This window comes from Amphiura filiformis, chromosome 3 (assembly GCF_039555335.1).
Source record: "Amphiura filiformis chromosome 3, Afil_fr2py, whole genome shotgun sequence".
NCBI lineage: Eukaryota > Metazoa > Echinodermata > Ophiuroidea > Amphilepidida > Amphiuridae > Amphiura > Amphiura filiformis.
In genome coordinates, this window is record NC_092630.1 from 826294 (window position 1) to 851602 (window position 25309).

At 35.9% G+C, this 25309-nt stretch overlaps 1 protein-coding gene across 1 annotated transcript; it reads right to left on the reverse strand.

Moving 5' to 3' along the window:
- Positions 1-141: 141 nt before the first annotated feature.
- LOC140147825 (uncharacterized) lies at positions 142-23368 on the reverse strand. Its single transcript, XM_072169578.1, has 5 exons — positions 23217-23368; positions 7208-7440; positions 5668-5868; positions 3614-4404; positions 142-252 (listed from the first exon to the last, which is right to left on the reverse strand). The coding sequence occupies exons 2-4, from the start codon at positions 7392-7394 to the stop codon at positions 4085-4087; spliced, it is 708 nt and encodes a 235-aa protein (XP_072025679.1). The 5' UTR covers positions 7395-7440; positions 23217-23368; the 3' UTR covers positions 142-252; positions 3614-4084.
- Positions 23369-25309: the final 1941 nt, after the last annotated feature.

The following is a 25309-nucleotide window of genomic DNA, read 5'->3' on the forward strand; positions in this document are numbered from 1 at the left end:
CTTCACAAATTGCCTTCACAACAATGAAACTTTTGTTTCATTTTACAATAAAGAAACACTTTTAATACCTATTAAATAATAATATATGCATTACATATGTACATATCTTCTTTCTGGAATGAGTTGACTATGTGTCCAACTTACTTTGTCTATTTATTTGTTTACTTGGATACGTTTTTTGATTCCTTACAAAACTATCAGGCACAGGGAAATCATTCGTAGGCCGGAAATTAAATCTACTTTCAAAGGCATCTGTAAAAGAAAGCAAGAACAAAAGGAAACAAAATGAAAGTGAATTAGATTTCGAAAACGTTATTACTAGAAGTTTGTTTTTTTACCATCTACAAAGAGTGATGATTTAACTTTAACACATCCTTTCATACACACACCCCTGTGTGTGTTTGCCACCAACCGAGGACAGTGTGTTTTGCTATCTAATCGCGGATGTGTGTATCATGTTTTCATCGCCTAACCGTGGACAAAAATGGTGGATTTTTTTTGTGTATGATACAAAACGGAATTTTATCCATCAACTGCTGACTGTAGTTTTTACACGTATGGTGCGCGGTTTGGAGCAAATAGCACTATAATGCATTTAGCATGCATTTGAGGTCTTTTGCAGCAGTTTTGAGACTGAGGACTGTCCTCGGTTGGAGGCAAGTCCACAGTTTAGGGTGAAAAATCTCGTGTGTGTGTCCTTGTTTGCCGGCAAACACGTACGCACCCCCACACACACCAACTGGTAAGATGTCTCCAAGTTTACCATTAAATGGTAGACCTGTACACCCATCAAACCATGCACTGACCTACTGTACCCCCAATTAACAATTATATAGAAGATTCACTTTTAAAACACATTTTCAGGCTATACGAGTAGTGGTAGATAAAATGATTAAAGAGTTTAACTTCAAAACTACACTATTTGAAAATCGGGTGAGCGAAAAATAGTGTAGTGTTGAAGTTAAACTCTTTTAATCACATTTTCAGACTGTTTGCGATCTTTTGAGGTAGGTAGCAGACCATGGAACATCCACAGTTGGAAGTGTGTCCACAGTTTATCTGAATGTAACTTAAGAAAGTCCATGTTTTGGGGAGCAGGTCTTACAGTCACACACTCAAGATTTTAAAAAAACCTTCAAAGTAACCATGCAATGTATGAATCCCTTACTGCTAACATAAAAGCTGCCTTCCTGATTCAATTACAGTCTATTTATAACAAATTAATAAATTATCATTTACTACATTTCCTGCAAAAATATTGGTAAATTACATTGCTGTGATCATAAGATTAAAACAAATCTGCATAATAATCCAATTAATCCAACTCAAGACATAGTATACACTAGTAATAGGTCATACTATTACCTCATTCAGAGCTTCATATTCAACCCAACTTTTAAATGTCAAAGTTTAATCTTCAGTTCGCTTCAGTCTAATGCTTCAGGATTTAACTAATTTATGTGTTGCTTTTCAAAGAATCCAAACTTTTGAAATTACACAACTCCTCCCCTTATTAATTAACTAATTGGACATTATCAATGTTTGGCAAAGCTCATATGTATGTAGCTACCATGGTATATTCTAAATTAGTTCAGAGCTTGTATTCAAGTAACCATGCATGTGTATTTATAGCCAGGATTTTTCTCTGGGGGAGTTTTCTATACATTGCACAGGGGAAGTGACTCATAAGTTTAGTCTCCATTCAAGGCTGTAATAAGAGAGCATCAAGTTTTCAACTTGGGTTTTAATGCACTGTTGATTTCCATGCATTATATCTTTGTTAAACCTCCCAATTGGGCTTCTTCAGACTTGCGAGCTGTAGCATTATATGTACTGCAGTGTTACCTTACTGCCATGGATTTTTCACCCAGGTTTGTTGATGTATTGTAAAATCAGACGTACATACGTTCAAGACCCTGATAATGCTGCTACGCTTCAAGTGGACATTTACCATGAAATCCGAGTTCCCGTTTCAAAATTCTAAGATATTGTACTACGGTACTTTGAGAACCACATACCCCACTTGATGAGCTAGTATGCCTCACTATAGATGCAAAAACTACTAGCAACACTGCCTTTACACAAGAATGGCTATAGGCATACATTGTGAACAACAACCATGTGCTGACTGCTACCACACATGGCCTATTTTGTGCTATATTAATATTTTGTTATTTAATGTATTCTGTAAATGCCATTATTTTTATTCATACACGGTCAAATTAAATCCATCTTAACATTGTTAAAATCATAAATCTTCTGGATGGCAATTTTCTTTAGACAATTTATATACACAAGTGTTTCTTCCCTCAAGCAGTTAGCAGCATATGTAAAGTACAATGAGCAGGTTTCATTCCATTTGCCTTAAATATTGGGAACAGCCTGTTTGTCAGAAGAGCCATTAATCTGAAAAGGGTCAAAGTTAGGGTTTAGGTCATTTTAGGTTAGGATTAGGTTTAGCATTAGGGTTTGTGTTAGGGATAAAGTTTAGCTAGGGTCAGATTCAGACTTAGAATTAGAGTCAGGGTTATGTTTATTGTTTAGGAAAATAGGGTAAGGTTTAGGGTTAAGATTAGGGTTAATAACGACTCTTATTGGGGTTTAAGATACTTGGGACTATTATAATAGACCTGTAACCTAAATTTCAGTGTCACCTTAAATTCAAAATCCTATTCATCAGGCACTACATCATCAGGGGCCAGCAACCTTTTTGTTGAAGGAGAATGCCACTGTTAAGAGTCTTACTGTATTGTGCTAGTACCCGGTGGGATCTGTGAGTCCACTTTAAGGTCTTGGTGGAGTATACCCCCGGGAGTAGACCAATGGACTAATAATAAACCGATGGTGCACCAACTGGGAAAGTCCAGTTCCATGAAGTGAGGCAGTTATGTCCACTTTACGCCTGCTACCGCTTTTACAGTCTTGATATTCTATATACAAAGGCCTGCCTTTTCAAAATTTGGAATGCTTAGACTTGTGCCAAGTCCTTTTTTTGTGACTACAATTGTAAGAAAACATGCAGAAATGCATGCCTTTGGCCCATTTTCACTCAGATTGTAAAATTATTAAAATTGGTCTTTTATTGCCAGTTAGAACTAAGTTAAGGATTTAGATTTATCTGTTACATTCGGCAAAAGAGGATAATATCAACAACAAAAATCAGTTCTGTATTTTCCGGAATAGGGAGTAGATACTATCTATAATAAACACCCCCCCCCCTTCAACCCCTTGCAATTTACAATGAAAATGTAACCGTTATGCAAATAATTCCAAGCCGTATCATATGAGTAAGCTTAAAACTGGCATCAATGAATGCTGGCTGTCAAAATCCCAACATTGCAAGACAAAACCTATGGTAGAATTTCACTAAATAAATCACATTTTGCTTAAAATGCTTGAACCCGAAACTGACCAAATGTGAGTGATACTTGCAATTTTTTTTTTACTGAAAATTTGCTTTTAATAAACGTCCCCATTCAAAAATTGCACGCCCCAAGGGTATTTATTATAGACAATACAGTAGAATGCATGTGTACCGGGGTTACCGACAATTGTAGTTGCATTAAAAATGCAATACATTTTTCAACATGAAATTCTCCTTAGTTGTACTTACCAACATGATTATGATTCGATATTGGAGGAGGTGCCGCTCTTCTACTTGGTGGCGGAGGTGGTGCTTGTGGACGTTGAAAATGACTATGTACAGATGTTGGCCTATCTGTAGATCTCTCTCTGGCTGGGGGTGGGGAGGGGGTGGTACAACTGACTGTGTCTGTCTTGGTGGCGCTGGTGGCCTACTTGGTGGTGGTACTGGTGGTTGAGATGGTCTGGTTTGATTTCTTGAAGGGGGAGGAGGAGGGGGTACATTGCCTGGACGCTGTAATCCATTGTCCCTACTAACTGGAGGGGTGGTCCTCTTCTTGCTGGTGGGGGTGGTGGGGCTCCTCCTGATGGCCCATTCATACTTGGATCTCCTCGTGCAGGAGGTGGTGGTGGTGGTTGTCGATTTTGGTTTCCTCTTGAGCCAGGGAGCGGCGGTGCAGCACCCCTTCCACCTCTCGCTGGCGGCCTACTTTGCTGATTATTATTCCTCTGTGATGGAGGAGGGGAGGGGGAAAAGACGAACCTGATACCGGCCTATTATGTGCACTATTTTTGTATTTTGAGGAGGTGGTGGTGGTGGTGCTGATGAGTTGGCTCTATTCCCAGTATTCGGTAGAGGTGGACCACCATTATTAAACCTAGAGTTCACTGCAGTATTACTTGGAGACGGTCTTTTATTTACCGGTCCACCACCTCGTCCGGGACCGTGTAGGTTGTTACCCCCACCTCGTGCGGGTAGGCTGTGTCCCCCACCTCGTCCCGGTCCGGGTAAGTTGTTTCCTATGTGATTTGATGGTGGAGCTGAAATTACAACAAATAGAAAGGCATTTTATTAACACACAAAGAGTAATTTTAGATAAATGTTGGTCCGAGAAGTTTCAATTATCAGGTTAAGGTTACATTTGCATAAACTACAGCAAGATACAGACGATGGTGGACTACATTATTCAATGTGGCAACAGCCAAAAGCGTAAACAAAACAGACAATATGACGGCAACACTGCCTGCACGATGGGCGCTTAATTATTTTTTCCCGGAGCCAAGATCCGTTTTTAGCTCTATTGGCGGGTGGCCCCATTACAGAAAAAAAAAGCACAAAATATATTTCCCAGTGCAATATATACATTTTCACATGAAAATAAATAATTTTAAATTCAAAGAAAAAGAAGAAGAAAATTTTTAATCACCGCCGGGAGGAGAATCGATCTCGGGACCTTATGCGTGGGAGGCGAGCTAATTAACCACTACACTACGTATTCTCATTGACAAACGTGGGGAAATTTTCAGTATATATCGTAACATATCGTATGCGTTATTCATACAAAAAACTCAAAAAACAGTACTTACAATGAGGTTCACTGGCGAACCTCAACGGATTTAGACTGATAAAATAGTGCTTAATAACATACGTACAGTTTTGGAATAATTTGAGACATTTTTGTGTTTACGTGTAAAACCAATGACAACGTCAAAATTGAGCCAATCTTGGCCGGCCCCCCCTGGCAAGATACACAAAATGACTTCAAACATCTATGATACAAGTTTTCATTATCGCGATCACAATAATGGTATGACAGAGCGATATTTTGATGAAAATGAGTCTTCAAAAATATGAAATTTGCCACATTAAAATTGAATGGTCACTGGTCAGCCAAATTTGCATGTCTTAAACATCACAAATCAGCAGCCACTGCAGCTTTTAAACCGCAGATTACATGCATGTGTAAATGTAATAAGCCTTTTAAACTGGATACCAATGACAATGCACTCATAAAGTGCGGACCCACAGCAACCATGGATGTAAACGGTCGTTAAGAGAGCAGCAGAGGGCGCAAGACAACGTAATAATTCACATGGGATATAGGTCCCCCATCGTAGGTGTAATACCAGGTCCACGGTTTGGTGGTTTAATATTATATCTTACTACAAAAGTCCACGCTTTCAATAGCGAAATGTCAGTTATGCTGTTGACTACTGTACATAGGAGGCTCATAGGGTCTACGTTTGTCAGTGAAAATGTATGGGATGTGTCTGTGTGTGCTTTGTACATAGTACATATCTCACCTGCTCTCCCTGTATTAACACCTGTTCTCCCTGTACTAACGCCTCCTCGGCCTGTGCTTCGTAGAGTTGGCATTCCACCTGCAAATAATCCTCCTAGACCTCCTCCTCCTGATGACATTCCACCACCACCGCCGCCGCCTCCGCCGCCACCACCGCGGGGAGCAGCGCCGCCACCACCGCCCATCCCGCCGGTTTTAGGCTCTGCAAGATGAAAGTTGAAATTTCAATTTAAGCGAACATGTGAATAGGAATAGATGTTAGAATGAAAATTCATCTGTGTTGGTAGACATCATAATTATTTTGATCGCAACACAAATTAAGACAACCTCAAATTTTCGGTCACAACTTTAACCTTCATCAGTAGACACAGGTTGGGGATCCTTTTGGACAATTGACCCCAAAATCCGATTGTAAACTCTTGATAATCTGATCGAAACTCTTGGCCACAAGTTAATTTGGACGATTTCAAGGTACTATTTAAGTGGGATGAAGGAGGCAATATACATCAAAGACAACCGACCATCACTCAACCGTGATGGGGCCGATACAAGTTACAAAGAGTGACCGATCAAATTTTGCGTCAGGTATCCCAAAGGTCATTGAACCTAACCTGGGTTGCAAGTCTCCCGATAAAGGAAAAATATAGGTGTATGTCTAATTTTGTGTTGATGAAATGTCTTTATTTGAACTTCTTTGAATAAATGCTGAGAATTACACCCACTTCCAGAAAATTACAGCACTATTTTTTTTGCTTAAAAAAATATTATCTTGTTGAAACACGCCCCAAATCAAATACACAAAAGGAATATATTTGTGCATTGCTATTTTCATGGTAGCAGATTGGAACATTAAAAGTGCAAAAATAAATGTATTGTGAAAATGTTCACTTTTACAGTAATTTGCTGAATGTGTGTGAACTATCTGCTGATTGGCCAAAATGAACATTGTGTCAATTTTGAACCAATCAAGGAGGGTATTAATAAGATCCTCTTCAAATGTAAGTTTGACATAGTTTAAAGCCTAATTATAATTGGTAATTGAAATGAGCATTTCATGTTATCAACCAATCAGAAATGCTGTTAGATGACCAGTAAATATCAAGATTCCATTTTCTTGATAAAATCAATAATAATACCCTGTGAAAATGATTCAAGATCTATCTGTGATTTACTTTAGTCTTTTGTGATTTACAGTAGTCCATTTAGTGTAACTTGGTATATATTTCAGATCTTATTATTCATGTCAAAAGTTGCTATTACATGTATGTCTAAATTTACCAATAACTACGAGGGTCATTCAAAAAGTTCTACTTCCAAAATCACATTTTAATCAAATAACTTTTATATTTTAGCCAAGATTTAAGAGTATATTCATGGGTAATTTCAACTTCCTGGCATGTAAAATAACAGAGATGTGATGATGGAGGTACTACTTTTTGAATGACCCTCGTATGTAATCTAACTATGAATAATAATTGTTACAATTTCACACAATCTGTGGTTAAAAGAGCCTTCCAATTCCTTCCACAATTTGCACTTACTTTCTATAAGCGGTCCACTCTTATCAACTGTGGTCGTCTTCTTCAATTTCATCCCTTTATGAATATCTCCTAATAATGCGCCACGAGTCTTCTGTTCCTTCTTATTTAAATTGGGAGCTTTTGTATTAGCCTGGTTGAAGGTAGGCGGGGGAGGGGGACCAGGTGGGGGTGGAGGTGGGGGAGGCATTGTGGAGGGACTATGTACACCTGGTAGCTAGTGTACCCCTTAAAATCTGAAAGAGAGAAAACAAAGAGAATTTTTAATTATACAATCGGATGTTACAAATGTTACTTAAATTACTTGAACTGATGACATAAGTGACCATATTTTGCTCTGCACACCTACTCAAGACTGCACTAAAATCTGAATTAACTCAAAAGTCTCTTCACCACAACAGGTTTATCTGTACATGTTTGTCATGTATTTCTCCATTTTCAAATCTTCCACATATGGAGTGTGAATTTCAAATGCTGTTACCTGAATGGGGGACGCCATTTGAAATCTACACCCCTGTGTGGGAGATTAAGGTCATGTCTCCAATAGGGGGTGTATGGACTTCAACTGCAATAGATTCAGTGAATCTAAAGAAAAATGCATTGTTGAGCACAAAGTGTGCTTCCATGTTAATTAAGGAGCAAGTTAGAAGATCTATGTGAAAAGTGTATGTACCCTTTCATATTTTACCTCTTATTTCTTGCACATTGAGATCAAAGTGCAATTTCTGAGTTGCCTGAACCATATTTGTGACCCACTCTGACAAAACCAGGAACAAGTTGCATTTTTGACATTTCATGATTTGAATAAATATAAGTACTAGACAGTACGCTTTAAAATGATACCAACATTATATAAATAGCATCAATACTTTTCAAGATAATTTTGCAAATGATACCTTGATATTTTTGCCAAATTGCTAGTCTGAGTAATGGGACAATTAGTTTCCTGCCTTACGCAGGATTGAATAGGGATTATTATAGTTCAACTGTTAATTATTGATTTAAGTAAACCTCTTTTTATTATGTACTTTCAAGGATTTAAAAGTCCACTTAGTCCCACAGTCAAATACCATGAAATTAAGAATTCCACAATTTGATTTTTTTTAATGCGAATGTCATCTTTAAAGGCTACACCCCAGTGGTCAATTTGTGACTATTTTTGCATTTTTCTAATAATAACACACTGGTAACAAAAGTTATGTATATTATTGGGGCAAGAAATCTAATTACTACACTGAAATTTCAGTGACTCAAGACAAGCGGTTCAGCATATATGATAGGAAATGAGGTACATCCTAGCGGTACCTTATTTCTTATCATAAATAACGAACCGCTTGTCTTGGGTCACTGAAATTCCAGTGTAGTAATTGGATTCCTTGCCCCAATAATACACATAATTTTTGTTACCACTGTGTTATTAGTTTTTGAGAAAAATGCAAAAATAGACACAAATTTATCAAGGGGTGTAGTACCCCCTTAAAGGCCTACAACTCAAAAACATGTCTAGCAACTTCTTCCGGGTTTTGTTGGAGCTGGTCACATTTGCTATTCAATATAATGATGCAAGGTCCTTTTCACAGTACTATATGACTTATTCTAAAATAGCCAGCAATGCTCTACAAATCAACCATTTAGGCATAAATACAAGGAAATAATGTTGGGCCCTGGATGTTTGGTTTATTGTTCTTATAAATTGAAGGACTGTGAAGTGACCTTTTCCATACAAATTAAATAACATTATTGGGATTAAAATTAGTTCCAAAAGAAATGACAATAGCTTCTGTATCTTGTACAGGTACACATGGATTTTGACAACATAGGAAATACTTTCAGATATAATATACATGTACAGTGGGTGTATATATTAAAACCCACATAATACACAATGTATACTATATCAATGTTAGTCAATGTAAACGCAACAGGTGTCTGTCATTAGCGCATAGGCAAGGCCTATAATTGTATACTAGTATTTAAGTAATGTATTTAAGCAATCAAGGGAATACCAGGTTTACTGTACTTCTGGTACATTATCATGTACAATAGCTAAACCAGGAAATAACAAGGCCAGTTAGAACCATAGACTATGGTTAGACAAGGATGCTCTCCATGCATGCTTGATCACACTGCATACTCACACCATTCATCCTATAGTATAGCCAGCAATGTTCTAAAATTCAATCATTAAAATTACAAGGAACTAGATAAATCGTAAGTTACATGGTCACTTGTGACTGAGAGGATAAACAGACACAATTCCATCCAACTTTGGCAAGCAAAATTTGACGTAGCACCCAATATCAGGGATGAAAGTCCACTTTTGATAAAAAGACTGTCAAACAAGCCTGAAAAGCTGCATGAAAAATTGACCGAAATGGCTCAAAACAAGCTGAACATAAAAGAAATTGCAATAAATCTGGATTTCAAAACAGCCTGGATTCAGTCAAAAGCCTGAAAACTTGCATCCCTGCAAAATGGATACACTAAAATGGATGCATCCAGAATGGATTCGCTCACAGAAATTATCACACAATCAGCTTAGTTTAAAATAAAACTTGGATCAATACCACACAAAACACTAGCGCTGAAACAACGCATTGTGCTTCAGGGATGAAAACAAGCACTGACATAATTTCCTGAAACTGCTTTAACATTTCCTGAAAATATGTATTTTCCCTATACTTTGTACAGGGAAGATCCAAGCAAAATGTCCTGAAATCAGGAAATTTCCTGAAGATTGACATCCCTGGTGCTTACATACCTGCACTCAAACCTGAAGCATATCATGAAAGTTGAAACATCATTCAATTATGTAGCTACATGTAATACATGTGTACTTCAAAATACTGCACCTTTCCAAGACAACCCATAGTCTTGCCTGAAGTCTTTCTATGCCCACTCAGTGAATCCACCTGATTCACATGTTCTTTCAATGCAATTCTGTTAGTCTTGAATCAAGCCTTTTAATAACAAAAGGAAGGAAATCCCTGTAAAACAGTGACACTTCCCTCTTCCTAACACACAATCCAAATACAAAGTGCTTGCCAATCCTACACTCCAATTAGATTTACCTGTTGTATGTTTATTTGTTTATTATAGCAATTGGCTAGTTGTGGATTCTGTTGCTACATGTAGACACTTGCTACTGATGAAAATTGCACATGTTGAAAAGAAAAGATGGTTTCACATTCATGTACTATACATGTACAAGCCAAAAATTAAAACTGAAACTCGCTTGTATTTCCTGAAATGACTTTATAACAAAATTGTGGTAAACTTTGTTTACGTTGGTCTGAAAGTTTAAACTTGAGTACTAGCGTGACTTACTAAGTAAGATTCAAGAAAGTAGCGCTGCTGGCGCAGATTAATTGAAAAGATGACTTGAGAAACTGCAGATATCTGGGGTTTGGTCTGCATGCGCTAGTCCTAAGGTTAAGGCTCGCTAGGTGCACCGCTAGTCCTAAGGTGCATAAGTCTGTAAAGTTTTTCATTTTTTACTGGTCAGTGCGCACTTCATTGGGCGCAACTTCAAATCACTAGCTTTCGCTCAAACTGCTGCCGTTCACAGACATGCGCTTATAGATGCATCACTGCCAAATCCTGGTGAAAATGGTATAACTTATTCGGATAATTAGCGAACCCTTTATGTGTTGAACTAGCGAACTGTTTCTTTTAACTAGCGAACCTGATTTTCGGACAAGTGAATATGACTGGCATATCTTAGGGACTAGTGCCTAAAACATATGGGGTTCAGAACTAAAGAGACACATTACTAAATTAACAAAGTGAACCAGGAAATATTTACGAGAATCCATTTCTAAGATCCTTGCCATTTTGTTGAGGAGAATCTTTGGGAGACTGGATCTAGACTTGATTATTTTGTCAAACAAACTTCCATTTTGTTGATTATCACAGCAACATAACCTACATGTAAATGTACAAAATGAAAAAAGGCTGAACAAAAATGTTTACATGTTTGGAGTCATTCAACCATGTCCTTCACAAATATCCCAAATGAAAATCTTTTTTTTTGTAGACCTCCAGATTTCCCGACCAATCCTACTGTTCAAACTGGAGCAGTGAAAATTATTCAGTTTTTGGTACTGCACACATCAATTACGAATTCCTGAAAGTTATGCAATCATTGTTTGCATTGGTGCTGCGCTCAACTGCATACACAATTCTATCAAACCAAGATGAGTCTTGCTAATTACTAGCTGAACAAAGTTTAGTTCAGACTCCCGCACCCCCACCCTGTTCATAAAGAGAACGTGACCAAAGTCAAAATAAGGGCTCGAAAAAATGTTAATTTTGCGGGAAGCAAGCTAAATTTCCCACAATTTATAGCATGTTTTTACATACAAAAAAGATACATGTACAAATACCAGAATTTCCCTCTAAACACCAACATTTCCTGGGAATGAGCTTCCTAAATTCCCCACTTTTTCGAGCCATGGTCAACATGGATGCAAAATTAAATATTTTGTCTTTCAACCAATTTATTTTTTCGCACTATAACCCAGAATTTGTTTTTTAGTGTGCGTAACATGAAATATTTTGCAGATCATCCAACCTTTACTACCAGGACACATGTTACCGAAAATGTAAAACAATGTGATCCTGTCTAATGAAGATGGCAAACACCAGACCAAATTGAGTGATTACAGGACACACAAATGTGATGTGATCAAGCAAAATCAGTCGGAAGTCAGATATTATTGATTTTCAAATATAGCCAAACAAAAACAATAATTTTTGTTGCAAAAAATATTGTTTTAGAAATACTTTAAACTGTTCTTATCTTTGTAACTAAATGTTCAATTACAATGGGGTTTTCTGCAAAATGTAGCTTTGCAAATGCTTTATACAATCATTTAAAAAACTGAAAATTGAATATGTCCAACTTCAGACTGATTTTGCTTGATCACACCACAAATGTAGATGCCTATGACAGTGAGTATCAGTAACCTTTGCTCTAGATGGTGAATCCAATGTCACTTGTAAACAACTGAGGTAATCAGGAAATCAATCTTGCATTGTAATACTAATATTATTAAACGCTGTATATAGGAAGGATTCATTTTTCCATATCATATGATAATCGCAAAAAGTAAATAATATCACCAGGTTCTGTTTTTCATAGGAAAGGTATTTAAAATCATTCCATATTTATTTCAAGAAATAGTTCCTTCTATCTATGAAGCCATTACTAGCATATGATTTCAAATCACACTGCATCTTTGAACTGTGCCAATGTAAACAATTACTTTGTATATATATATATATTTGACACAAAAAGGTCTTCCATTATTATTAGCTGTATCAAAGTTCAGTTTATATTATTACTGGTCAACTCTATTAACAGTAGGTGCAGTACTGCAATGGACTTTTCAGTAATTAGTCAATATAGGCCTATTGCATTTCAGTTTTTTATACTTCCTCAATTGTGCCACATTGTGGTAATTGCAAAGTACAAGCCAAATAAAAATTCCTTTAAAAGGAATAGGGTGGGCAAATGAAAAATTGTCAAGAGAAAGGAAAGAATGAGTAAGTCAAGTTCACAATTAAAAACGGGGAAAATATGACACAACATCGATTTCCAATAGGGGAATTACACAAAACGTATAAACATACGATTATACGTTTGTTATTCCCCCATTGGAGGTTGTGTCATATTTTCCCTGATTTTAATCTGATCTATTGCTTATCCTTTGTTCTCTGATGGTCAGTTGGAACAGATTTTCCCTGCTTTTATATTAACCCTTCACATCATAACACAAGACGCTTTATGTTAACATTTTATATAAAACATGGTTATAAAACTTTTGTAGATAATAGTTATTTAAAACATTTTCGTAATCATACCTTGAGTTTTTTTTTTATCATCAGATAGAAAGACCTCTGCTCATCTTCTCTGGTGAGACAACAGGGCTGGGGTATCTTTCCATATCAAAGTTTTAAAAATCTGTCATATCAATTTCTTCAATATGTTGTATTGCAACTTATGAGGGGAAATGTTTGATTTTACAATATTTCGATATTATTTTTTAACTTTGTAACTTTATTATGATTAACATAACTGTATTTCAAAGCGTCAAACTATATTATTATTTTGTCCCAACAAAAATAATCCAGGGAATAAAATATTCATTCATATGTTTATTTATTTTATTCAACCCGGGCCATTTCTACTGGTGCACATGCATTCTAATAATTTGTCTATAATACCTTATACAAGCATCAAAGATTTGAAAAGTAAATAGCCTATGTACACACTGAACACAATGCACATACAAGCTGTATTTAAGTACATGCCAAAGCTGTCAGTATAAAATGATATACATGTATATGACCTTCACGATGCTATTAATTTAGCCCAAAGATTAGGAAAACTAGCAAAACTGGTGAACTGGTACTGTTCAAATAAAAACATCTGCAAATCTTGCTGCAATTTCCAAATAGTATTTCTATTACTTAAATAATTATTTTTGTTATTTCTTTTAATACAAACACATTACTGCCTATGATGACTTTATCGTATTACTTACATATCAAAATCAAGTAATAATTACAAAACTCGCCGTAAACTATCACCTCTGTGGGTGTTTGGGATATAACTGCACCTAATATTTTCTCAACACTGCGGCATGTGAAAAAGTAGGTCAATAGTCAGAGAATACAGGGTGGAAAGTGCACGCCGCACCGCACGCCGCACTCCACCCAAAAAGATAAATATTTCAAAATGGAAATGGTATATTGCATTATCTCAGGAAGTTTTAATCACAGTTTCAATGTACAAGTCTACTAGATCTTGATTGTAGCATATAGGTCTTGGTTGTACTTTTAGCATAAACACCATTTATTTAAAGTGGGTTGGTAAACAATGCACTTCACCCCATATTGCTGGCACAATGATACAACATCTATTTGACCTCAACAGTTATTGTTAGTAATTTATGTCAACTTACAGGAAAACAAATATTGTTTTTGCCCTAGTCAAGTTCACATCCTGATTTCACTATTGGTCTTAACCGGAAACTACCTGTATCACTGCAATGCAGCCCATTCTAAATTTATAGCTCAAAAAACTTTATTTTTCCGCCATGTAAAGAGCACCAAATTAGCTTAGCACAGAAATCTTCTTTTAAAATTCCTCAATGGAGTCTTATTCATGAATAGATACACCCTATTTTGAACATATTTTACACGAAGTGCATAGCCCTTGTGTATATTTTTGTCATTGAAAAATTATTTTCATTCAGTGGCCATTTTGTGACATTTGAGGGCAACATCACCCCTTGGAAAGCAAGTAAACTATATCAGAAGTCTGTTACACATGAACACATTTTGATCTTTACCCAGACCAGCCAGCGCAAAGACATTGAAAAAAAAGAAGAGAAGAGCGGAAGATATAAATCTAGACTATAGGGGTTAGGTTCAAATGATATTCGTCGCATTCCTTTCGGAAGGCATCAGAACTGTATAATAATTATATACCCATTGTTACCAAGGTTTGATTTACCTGGTGTAGCAAAGCAAAATGCTATTGCTCCCCATATTGGACAACCTGCCAACACAAATTTCAGTTTGTATAGACCACTTGACATCACTATTTATCTACAACGGCGAGGGACTCGTCTATCGATATGCTTGAACGAGCCGCTACACTGTTCAGTGGCTTTCTTGTACTATATGAAATGTGGCGGGCGCTTTAAAATGCATGTGCCCCTAGCAAACCATGATGCGTACGCACACTGCAGGGCAAAGAACAATGGAAATTGCCATAATGCGCGCGCACAATGCCGGGCAATGACGTCACATGCCAAGTGGTCTATAGCAAAACATATCATAAGAACATCACCTACATGTACATCATGTTTTCACAAACATAATTGCTATACAAATTTTTCAAAGTGAATCGAACCCTGAAGTTATTACCTAATTAAATTAATCTCCCTTTTTGTGTATAAAAGCTGATACAATGTATGCTATCTACATGACTGAATATGACTTTATGCTATCTACATGACTGAATATGACTTTATGCTATCTACATGACTGAATATGACTTTATGCTATCTACATGACTGAATATGACTTTATGCTATCTACATGACTGAATATGACTTTATGCTATCTACATGACTGAATCCTATGATCAAAATGAAATACAATGTATACCCAGATCCCTGGTATATCAAGCACCATTAATTCCATAGTTTTGTGTTCTAAGGAAAGGCAGAAACCCGGGGCAGAAACCCAAAATAAAATCATAGGGCACAAAGTTTATGTGTGTAGTGTTCAATCAAGTGCATAAAATATCAGGAGTAACTTTATGATAACTCTCCTTGCACCCATTATTCAATTTTTACACAAAAAGCCAGAAATTTAAAACAATGAATTGCTTATCCCAGGACTGTACTTGGTGGAGGAGAGAAAGGGGATTAAAACAAGTTGGAATTCCATAAATAAGATGTTTTACTAAATACATAAATTGTTCCATTTGGTGATTTTGGTCACTACATATAGGCATAATAAACAAGCCGCCAAACAATTTTTCCAGAGTCTGAGTGCCACTGTGACAATCACAAAAAATTGTTTCAATATCCAGTTGGATACACATGACTTGTCATTCATAAAAATGACTTTTTCAAGCAGGAAAAATAAATAAATAATACTAACTATTTGGACGCACAAACACCAAGTCAGAGCATAATGCATTTGTTAGACTGACCAAAAGCATTTGAAGAAATTTATTATCTGACCTATTTGTATTACTTTGCCCCTCACTCTCAGATTTTTGTTTTTTTCTCAAAAAATAATAACACACTGGTGACAAAGTTATACATATTATTAGCAAGGAATCAATAACTACACTGAAATTTCAGTGACTCAAGACAAGCGGTTCAGTATATATGATAGAAAATGAGGTACATCCTAGCGGTACCTTATTTCTTATCGTAAATAACAAACCACTTGTCTTGGGTCACTGAAATTCCAGTGTAGTAATTGGATTCCTTGCCCTCTATAATATACATAACTTTTGTTACCACTGTGTTATTAGTTTTGAGAAAAATGCAAAATAGACACAAATTTATCGAGGGGTGAAGTACCCCCTTAAGCAGTCCCAACAATGGTGGCACCAACACCAAGTTGGGGAGATAGAGGAGGCAGTAAAAATAAGAAAGTAACTCCCATTCCCTCCTCCTTTCTATTCACCTTTAATAGATTTTGAAGTGAAGTGACCATAAGTTACATATTTGCCCCTTTGGGATACAAATTGTAATTTTTAGCGATTTTTTTTCAATTTTTTTTTCAACCATAAATGATTGCAGCTCTTGGCTACAGGTCAAGGGACTCCCCAAATCCCTGAAAAAAAATCATACAAAAACAAATCACAAATGTCAAAAAACACATTTGGATTGGAGGGAGAATACACAACAAATTGCACAACAAATGCAATTTCATATTCTTAGCTTAGCTTACATGTGTACATAATATAATAGAACATTAAAACATGAACATTACAGATTATAAATTAATACTTTAAGGTTATTAATTATTTTAAACTGTTGTGATTTGGTAGTTCACAGCATCTTACGAATGGTAGTGAGCTTTGGCAAAAACTGCATTGCTTAATTCATAGCGAGCGTGTAGAAGAATTAAAATATCACAGATATACATGTACTTTTATAGGTGCTGCGGTTCTTGAGTTACGTTGTAAAGAGGGCTGAAACAACAACACTTTTGTAAAACGTACATAACTCATTAACAACAATAAATTAAGCAAGTTTGCAAAGTATGTACAGTTTGTAGAATGAACTTTTGCAAAACATCAAGGTGTTAATTTTCAATAATATATTGATCAAGATAATGAAAATTGATTTTTAGGTTGCTTCGACCAACAATATCTCATCTACCCTTAAAGACCCATTCAAACAAAAGATCAGAGTTCTGGAGATAACAACCATGTACCAAAGTTCATAAAACTGTTAATTCTGTGCAAAAATCAAGAAGTACATTATGTACACATGTTCAAACGAGTTGTTTAAAAAATTAAACCATGCCCCCCCATAATCTTTTTTTTTTTTTTTTTTTTTGGAAAGTAGGAGGGAGGCCCCATGCAAAATTGACATACTGCATTGCTATCAACAATTGTAATACTTTTTCGAGAAATTATACTCGAAAATTGAAAAGACAAAATATCCAGAAAACAATGAAGGAGAGGATGAGAACCAAAAAATCAAATTTACATGGCCTTATTGATAACTTCCATAAAGCAATATAACATTGTATCATTATTACAGACAAATCTAATTTGTTTATCACAAGTTTGCCGTAGTCCTCCCACTTCCATAGCAACAAGCTTGTGGTTGCTAGGCACACAAAGCTATGCACGGGACAGACTGTTGCTATGCTGCCTGCCTACAACAAATTAAGCGTAGCAAATCTTGCGTTATGGCCAATATGGAGTCAGCCAATACTCCACACACAAGGTCTAGGGAGTCAGGTGCATTAAGGAAGGATTAAGTGACGTTCATTCATAAATTTATACTTTAGGAAGGAAGCTCGTCATGATTCAGGGATATTTTCGGTAGTATTTCATTTCCAAAGGAAAAAAACATGTAAGTACGTCCGACATGAGTACAAATCTTAATTGAGACAGAAAAGAAAGTTGCAACTCGATGTTATAAAAGTTTTAAAAATCAGGATTGGTATACATGTATGTCACACATATATCTTGTGAGTTGTGACCAAAATTAGGATTAGCTAATAATTTAAGAAAACAATTGATTCTCGCAGATTCCTGTAAATAACTTGCATGATCTATACTATGACCCATTAGGGAAAAAAACATGTTTCTTCCTGTAGCAGCTCAAAAAAGTCAAACACAAAATGCATTTTTTCTTCAAATGACAGAAATGTCTTTTTTGCTGTAAATTGGAATGGGAATTTACAGTGGGTCTCTCCGACACACAAAAAAAAAAACATATTCAACAATGATCCCCTTTCAACCTGCAGATTACAAAATGTATTTTAAAAATGTGTGATGTTTTCTCCAGTAGTTTTTCACTACACTTGTTTGTTGTGTATTGTGTAAATGTTTACTCCAGTAGTATTTTATATTATTTTTTTGTGATTTTTCCGGTTTTTGGTTTTTTTACTTTGAAAAGTGTGCAAAATAAGCTGTCAAAAACATAATGCGCGCTACAAAAAATAACCTTTTTTTGGCCTTATCCATGCAAAATAACTTTGTAGACAGCTACCCCATCGCTCTAAATGCTAAAGAATGTGACCAAATTCTTATAAATGTAACTTGTAGGATCATCATTGCGCTAACATTAACAACCAAAAATTGACAACCACACCTTACCGAGGAGTAGACTAGGGTTAGGGTATGCTATCTAAGTTGATGAGTGGGGGTAATTGCCACCAGAAAGTGCCCTAATGAAAATGGTAATAATATGAGCTTGAAACACTCTTAGGCAAAAAAAATTGTTTGCTTGCCCTCCAGTGAGATTTTTAGGGTCGGAAAAATATATTTTGTGTACTCACTGTACTGTATAAAGGCCTGTAGGCAATGAACATTGGTTATGTAGAAAAAACATCAATACTTCACTTCAGACCTTCACTTTAAGTTATGCCTATTTACACCTACATTACACTTGTGTAAAAAACATAATTTGAGGCCGTCCTTCACAGCAAATGTTACAATAAGGCTAATATTCCTATCTACTACATTACACCATACTGAAAACACACACAGATACTGACAGGCCAGTGTTTCTGGTCAACTACCTGTCACTTGATTTAACCAATGAAACCCCAAATAATTATTAGTAAACAAGTGCATCCAGGCATGACATGAGTAACAAGTCATATGCAATTAAGACTGCAACTCAATTTGTTTATAGGTGCACACCCATATAATTGGTAAAATGAAAATCAATAATAATCACAGTAAGTAATTCAATAAACAATTCTTGGGATTATGTATATACTGATAATAAGTAATAGTATGTGTAGATATGAATTTGACACTGAATGCTCCTGTATACTCTTTTTTTTCTCACTGGAGATACTACATGTAGAGCACCAATGGTGCTGTAGCTCAGCAGCACTTCCCATCAGGATTGCTACAATTTTTGTCCTCTCTAAATGCAATGCAATGCCGGAATCAAGTATTAGTTGTCGCAGGTAAATGCTCTAAAACAAATGGTGAACGTAATAACAAACAAAAACAAAAAACACCCACATTGTTTTGAAAGATGAGGCATACTAGCATAAACTTTCAGATATATTATAATTTCACACTATAATTCTAACCTGTATTAAGCGCAATGTGCCATTGACATTTCCTTTTCCTGAATTGATACAGAATGACCTACACACATAAACAACCTGACATATGAATGTGCAGTAATTAAATTACAAAATGTATGTTCAGTAATACTTTCACATGTTACATGATTTAAACATAGGCCTACACACCATACAAGCTTCGGAGCAAAATGTTCTTTTCCACAAAATTTAGGGTCAGTTATCATATGAATACATTTTACATCATTATTAAATTGTAGAGTGTTTATATGAAAAGTATTGAATAGTAAATTTCAAGGCCTCATCCCCTAAGTGCCCAGTTCTCCAATATACTTACTTCATAACGCAATCGCTTTCCAAGCAGTTTTCTTGAATTGTCAGTTTCTTAGTTTGAAACAAGAACTGTCTTTACAAAAAGACAATGCAGTTTATTATAAAATTAAATTAATATTCAAAAATTACTAAGCTAGGGGGTTAATTACTGTAGCTAAGGGGTTTTACTCGGATGTCGCTAATATTGATTTTGAGATATTTGTAAAGTGTGTGTTAAAATTCATTTGTTTTATATTGTTTTCAGCGGTTGATAAATTGACGTCACTTCGTAAAGAAAAGTTGTATCAACATAGGGTTTTCAGTTTCTGAAAGCTCTAAATGTCCTCCATAGAAAAATATGTAAACTCATTTTCGACCAGGGTCGACATGTGACTCATTCCCCTTGATCATGTCACATATATTATAAGCTATCTCCCATATACACACATGTAACTGTATCTTTAAATCCTGTCCACTTCCCATGTGAAGGTGTGAAAGCTTCAAAAAATATATATCTTGCACCTAAGTGCACAATATTCATAGCCTCACACAGGTGCTGTAAATATCAGATTTAAGTATATACCAACTAACCAAGTAAATTAGATTACTTGAGCTTGTTAAGGGCTTGGTCACCCACCTTTGCACAGTATTTTTGTGGGATCTGAGAGCACATCAGACACCAAATTACATTCTGAATACGAGGAACGTCCTCATATTAAAATGATTTAGATTTTTTGAAATTCACAATATAATACAAATTTGATGGCAAATTATTGAAAATTTATATTTAACATTTCGGAGCATAAACTACAAACTTTCTGGTATACAATTTTGATACAATGGCATTGTGGGCAAATATGTAAAAAAATGAGTTCAAATCTGAATTTTTAAGTTAAGCCATTGAATCATTTTCATAATTGTAGCCAGTGTCCGAAATAAGGAAAATATGGAGGTTGTCCCGAGGACAACTAGAGCATAATTTCTTCTTGTCCTCAAAACATTTTGGTTATCCCCAAAATGTGTCATATTTTAGAGGCAAAATATAGTGGTTGTCCAGGGGATAAGTACATAGCTCAATATGGTTGTCCTCAGTGATTTTTGGACAAGAGGATAAGTGCTTATTTCGAACACTGATTGTAGCAACAATCTTTTGTAAACAAATCAGTTATTACGCAGCTAAAGGAGGATTTTGTGATCCTAGCATCCTCTTTTTATATGACATTTTCAGTAGATATCCACAAAAAAGCTTATTCTCAAAATTTTAGTTGATTCCGATTTTGCCTTTGGGAATTATGCATGATTATGTGTTTTACACACCTCCATAGGCCACTGTGTTGTTATTTCGTTCTGGTGTACCAAAACGTAATTCAAATTTGAACATATTTTTGCTGAACGTATTAATCTGCAAGACATTTTTGTACATAAACATTATGTAGCCAGAGGTTTCCAGTGGCATACAAATCTTAACTTTTTTGATATAAGTGGGGATGAGGGCCACGAGGCTGTGGATCACAAAACGTCCCTCTAAGCTAGTATTATATATCACATGATTTTGGGATAATTTTTCAAATAATATTTAATATATTTCACAAAGACATAGGTCATATCAAACTGAAACTGTTACTCCCTGCACAAAACCTCCTCGCTAAGGGTTACCATCCATTCCAATTTCCAATGCAAGTTGTAATGGAAAATGTGGCATACTGAACATTTGCTATGTGGAGGCTTGTCTGGGGAATCCACCCTCTAACAAAAAATTGTGCTCTTTTTTATACTGAAATTAGGGATGTGTTATTTCGCTTAGTTTCTCGAACATAAAATGCATCAGTGATGCATGCGTTTAACATATTACAAACATGCATCAATGTCAGGCCCCGTCTGGCTGGCAACAAGATTTCATGAATACACGATACTTCTCTGGAATGTAAACTTGTACCGTATTCGTTCCATTAACCGCCCGTGCCCCTATAAGCGCCCACCCAGCAACTTTAGTACACATTTATATGTAGAATCCATGCATGCAACTACTCGTGTATCAAACAGTGACAGGGCCTCTACATACAAATGTAATTAAAAATGTAAACAATATAAAAAATAAGTGCCCACCCAAAATGACTAAAGTTGTTAAGCGCCATGAGCTACCACTAACAAAATGGTTTTTTAATGTTGATGTTTACAAAGCAAATCACAACCAAAAAATAAACACTTAAAAAACTACAAAAAAATAACAAAAAATCAATAAACTGGACTACTAAAAATGACAGTATGCGGTACTATGTTTTGGTGGATAAAATGTCTGACTGGCATGACATACCATACATTTACATACACACACACACACACACAGTGACACACCCACACATAAAATCTCAAATCATACTACCACAACAAGGTCAATGTCTTCCTTCTATTGACCTAAAAATATTTGTCAAAATCAATGAAGCATGACACCTTTGGATGTTCCACAGCAGCAAATCCCACAAGTTTATAAAAGATGACAACAAAATAATAAGGGGCAAGTGTGGTACTAATATAACAATAGTATATTATGTACAACCAAAATTATATCATGTGATACATGGATGATGTACATTTAAAATATTATTAATCTTGGTATACCATTCCTCCCAACACCAAAAAGTCCAAATGTTAAACGTCCGTGCACATGTGTAGTGCCACCAGTGGCAAGGTCAGGACAAAGTCATATTTTTGCTCAGTCATAAATCTCAGTGACAATGTCACTGGGTTACAGAAACAGCACTTGCAATGTTCTATTTTTGTTACAAATGAGAGTGCTGCTGCAGACAAAATATTAATAATGTCATTCAATTTCAAAAATGCATTATTTATAACAAGTGTTGTCAGTGACAGTGCAGTGCCCCGAACATAAACAAACTACGATCTCAATGATGGAATAATTGCCTTGCTAAGCCTACATGCATCAAGGCAAGCACAATCCAATTTCATTTTATGCATGCAAAACAAAAATTATCTGTAAGTTTATAATCTGCATACCCCCCCCCCCCCCCCACCATCATTCATAAATGGCAATGTTGTTGTTGACAATTTGTCAACACAACATTCAAGCTCAACATTGACTTTAGCCCTGCCAAAAATAACCAACTACCAGCTTCAAAGTTCAATTGTTGCTAATGACTGGTGAGACTACAACCTGTTGCACTTTTGCTTGAGGTGTCAATGGTCATATCAAAACATCATGCACCGTTTTTCGTACTGATCAATAGCGCACACAGTCACAGTGTACAGTCCAATTACCGTCCGATCCATGCATACACATGATACCTGACGTTACGGTTTGCATGTATGACGACTTTTACTAACTTTCTTCCGATTCTGCACACTAGAATTAAATACCCACCTTCTTAAATATATGTTGGACACCTGAGCTAATCTGTGGTCCATATACTTGACATTTCGTTGGCATTAAGTGACATTAAATGTTCGTAGAGTCCACACCTAGAACCCGGAAATCATCCGTTCACTGTACTGCCGATACACTTCCTGATTCAAAATGGCCGACCGTGGAGGCAGCATTAGTCTCGGGAGGGTAGGTGAGAAATGGATCAATTAGAACGACCCTAATAATGGATGGGGGCAGCAAACAGCTCGATTTTATGAGTGGGTTTTTTTCCCCTTTTCTTTTCTTTTTTGGCCCCATCCCATGGTTTTCATTAATTTTGTTCAGTTGGTTTTATATACTGTTTCCGTCTATCAATGAACCAGTAAAGATATGAGCCTGAACATCACAAACCTAGCAAACTAAAAACAAAACAAAATGTCACAGGAGAAAAAGGATAAAAGAAGAAGATAAGAGAAAAAAAAGGAAAAAACAGCTGAAAACCCGGGAAGAAAACGAGCAAAGACCATCGAAAGAGCAATGAGAACGAAGCCCGGGCTAGAAGTAAAGGGGAAACACAATGAAAAAGAAATAATTTGCTGGGAATTGTTAATGTAGGAAAAGAAAATACGGTACAAAAAGGGAACAAGGGGAAAAGAAAAAAGAATATTATCAACTTCACTGTTTAATGTTTCTTTAATGCAATAGGGCATATAGTCAATTTCACTGTTTAATGTTAATATTTTTGTGGAATTAAAGAATGCATACCGGTAACCTATAAGCTTACCATAATAGCTCTAAACACATCGCAAAAAGTAACTAATAGGTCTAGATTTTCTAATTAATTGATTCACTTGTCTTATCGCAAATCGCAATGTTAAGAAAAGTGAAAAGTGAAAAGCAGTGTGAACCGTTTTTGGTTCAAGGGGAAAAGAAAAAACAACATTATCAACTTCACTGTTTAATGTTTCTTTAATGCATTATATATATAGTCAATTTCACTGTTTAATGTTAATATGTTTGTGGAATTCAGAATGCATACCGGTAAGCTTACCATATAGGCTAATAGCTTTAAACACGTCGCAAAAAGTAACTAATACTAGGCCTATGTCTAGATTTTCTAATTAATTGATTCAATTGTCTTTAATATCGCACATCGCAATGTTAAGAAAAGTGAAAAGCAGTGTGAACCGTTTTTGGTTCTATAAAACCATTTTCTTGGATAAAGAACTTTTTTCGGTTCTAAAAGAATTAACCCATGGAAAAAATGGGGTTCTTTGTAGAACCAAAAACGGTTTTAGCCAAGAAAATGGTTCTTTGTAGTACTTTAAGCTTGAAGAAACTTTAACAGTTTATAAGAAAGAGCCAAGCAAGTACAAACAAGTACAGAACATGAGCTATGAAACAGTCTCCTGAATGCATATATTTGTTATACCAAGATATCTCCATGATATCGAAACCATCAACTTGAATACAACCGAGATGAATCTCTTCAATGATCAGCACAGGAAAGTCCTTAACATTCAGAATCTTCCTGATCGTATACCAAATGAAGCCGTTTACTACCTCAACTCCCACTTGAGGCAATTCTGGGCCAGCGGTCCAGCGCAGACTCTGCCTATTTGGCACAATCTGTAAAGGAGATGGAATTGAAAGAGAGATTGCTGTATACCAACTTACAAATAAGGATATCAAATCACACAGCTGGTTTGTCAAGACCCCAAACATCTTATCCAAATACAATCTTCCCGATGCTTGCCTCTTAACCAACAAAGAACTCTTGGAGAAATACTGTCAGAGAAGCAATTGAAAAATATTGGACTACAAAACTTTGTAACCAAGCTGCCAAAAAAACATCTCTCCGCTACATCAAATAGTCCTCTGATATCGCATTCCAACCATCTATGTAGCTCAGTTGATCACAACCATGTCCAAAGAGCATCAATTAGAGAAGACTTCTCACTGGCACTTATATACGTCAGACGAACACAGCCAAATTCAACAAGACTGATGTAGATCCTACTTGTTCCCTATATGCAGTGAACGATGAAAACCGCACACACTTTCTTCTCGAGTATGCTGCCTTGGAAGGTACGAGATGGTGCTATATGATA

Bases quoted from the DNA above. Each gene is read 5' to 3' on its own strand.
- LOC140147825 (XM_072169578.1), bottom strand. From the start codon at position 7,394: ATGCCTCCCCCACCTCCACCCCCACCTGGTCCCCCTCCCCCGCCTACC. The intron at 5,869-7,207 runs GTAAGTGCAAAT...TTCATCTTGCAG, and splicing joins GAGTGGACCGCTTATAGAAA to AGCCTAAAACCGGCGGGATG. The intron at 4,405-5,667 runs GTGAGATATGTA...TTGTAATTTCAG, and splicing joins TGTTAATACAGGGAGAGCAG to CTCCACCATCAAATCACATA.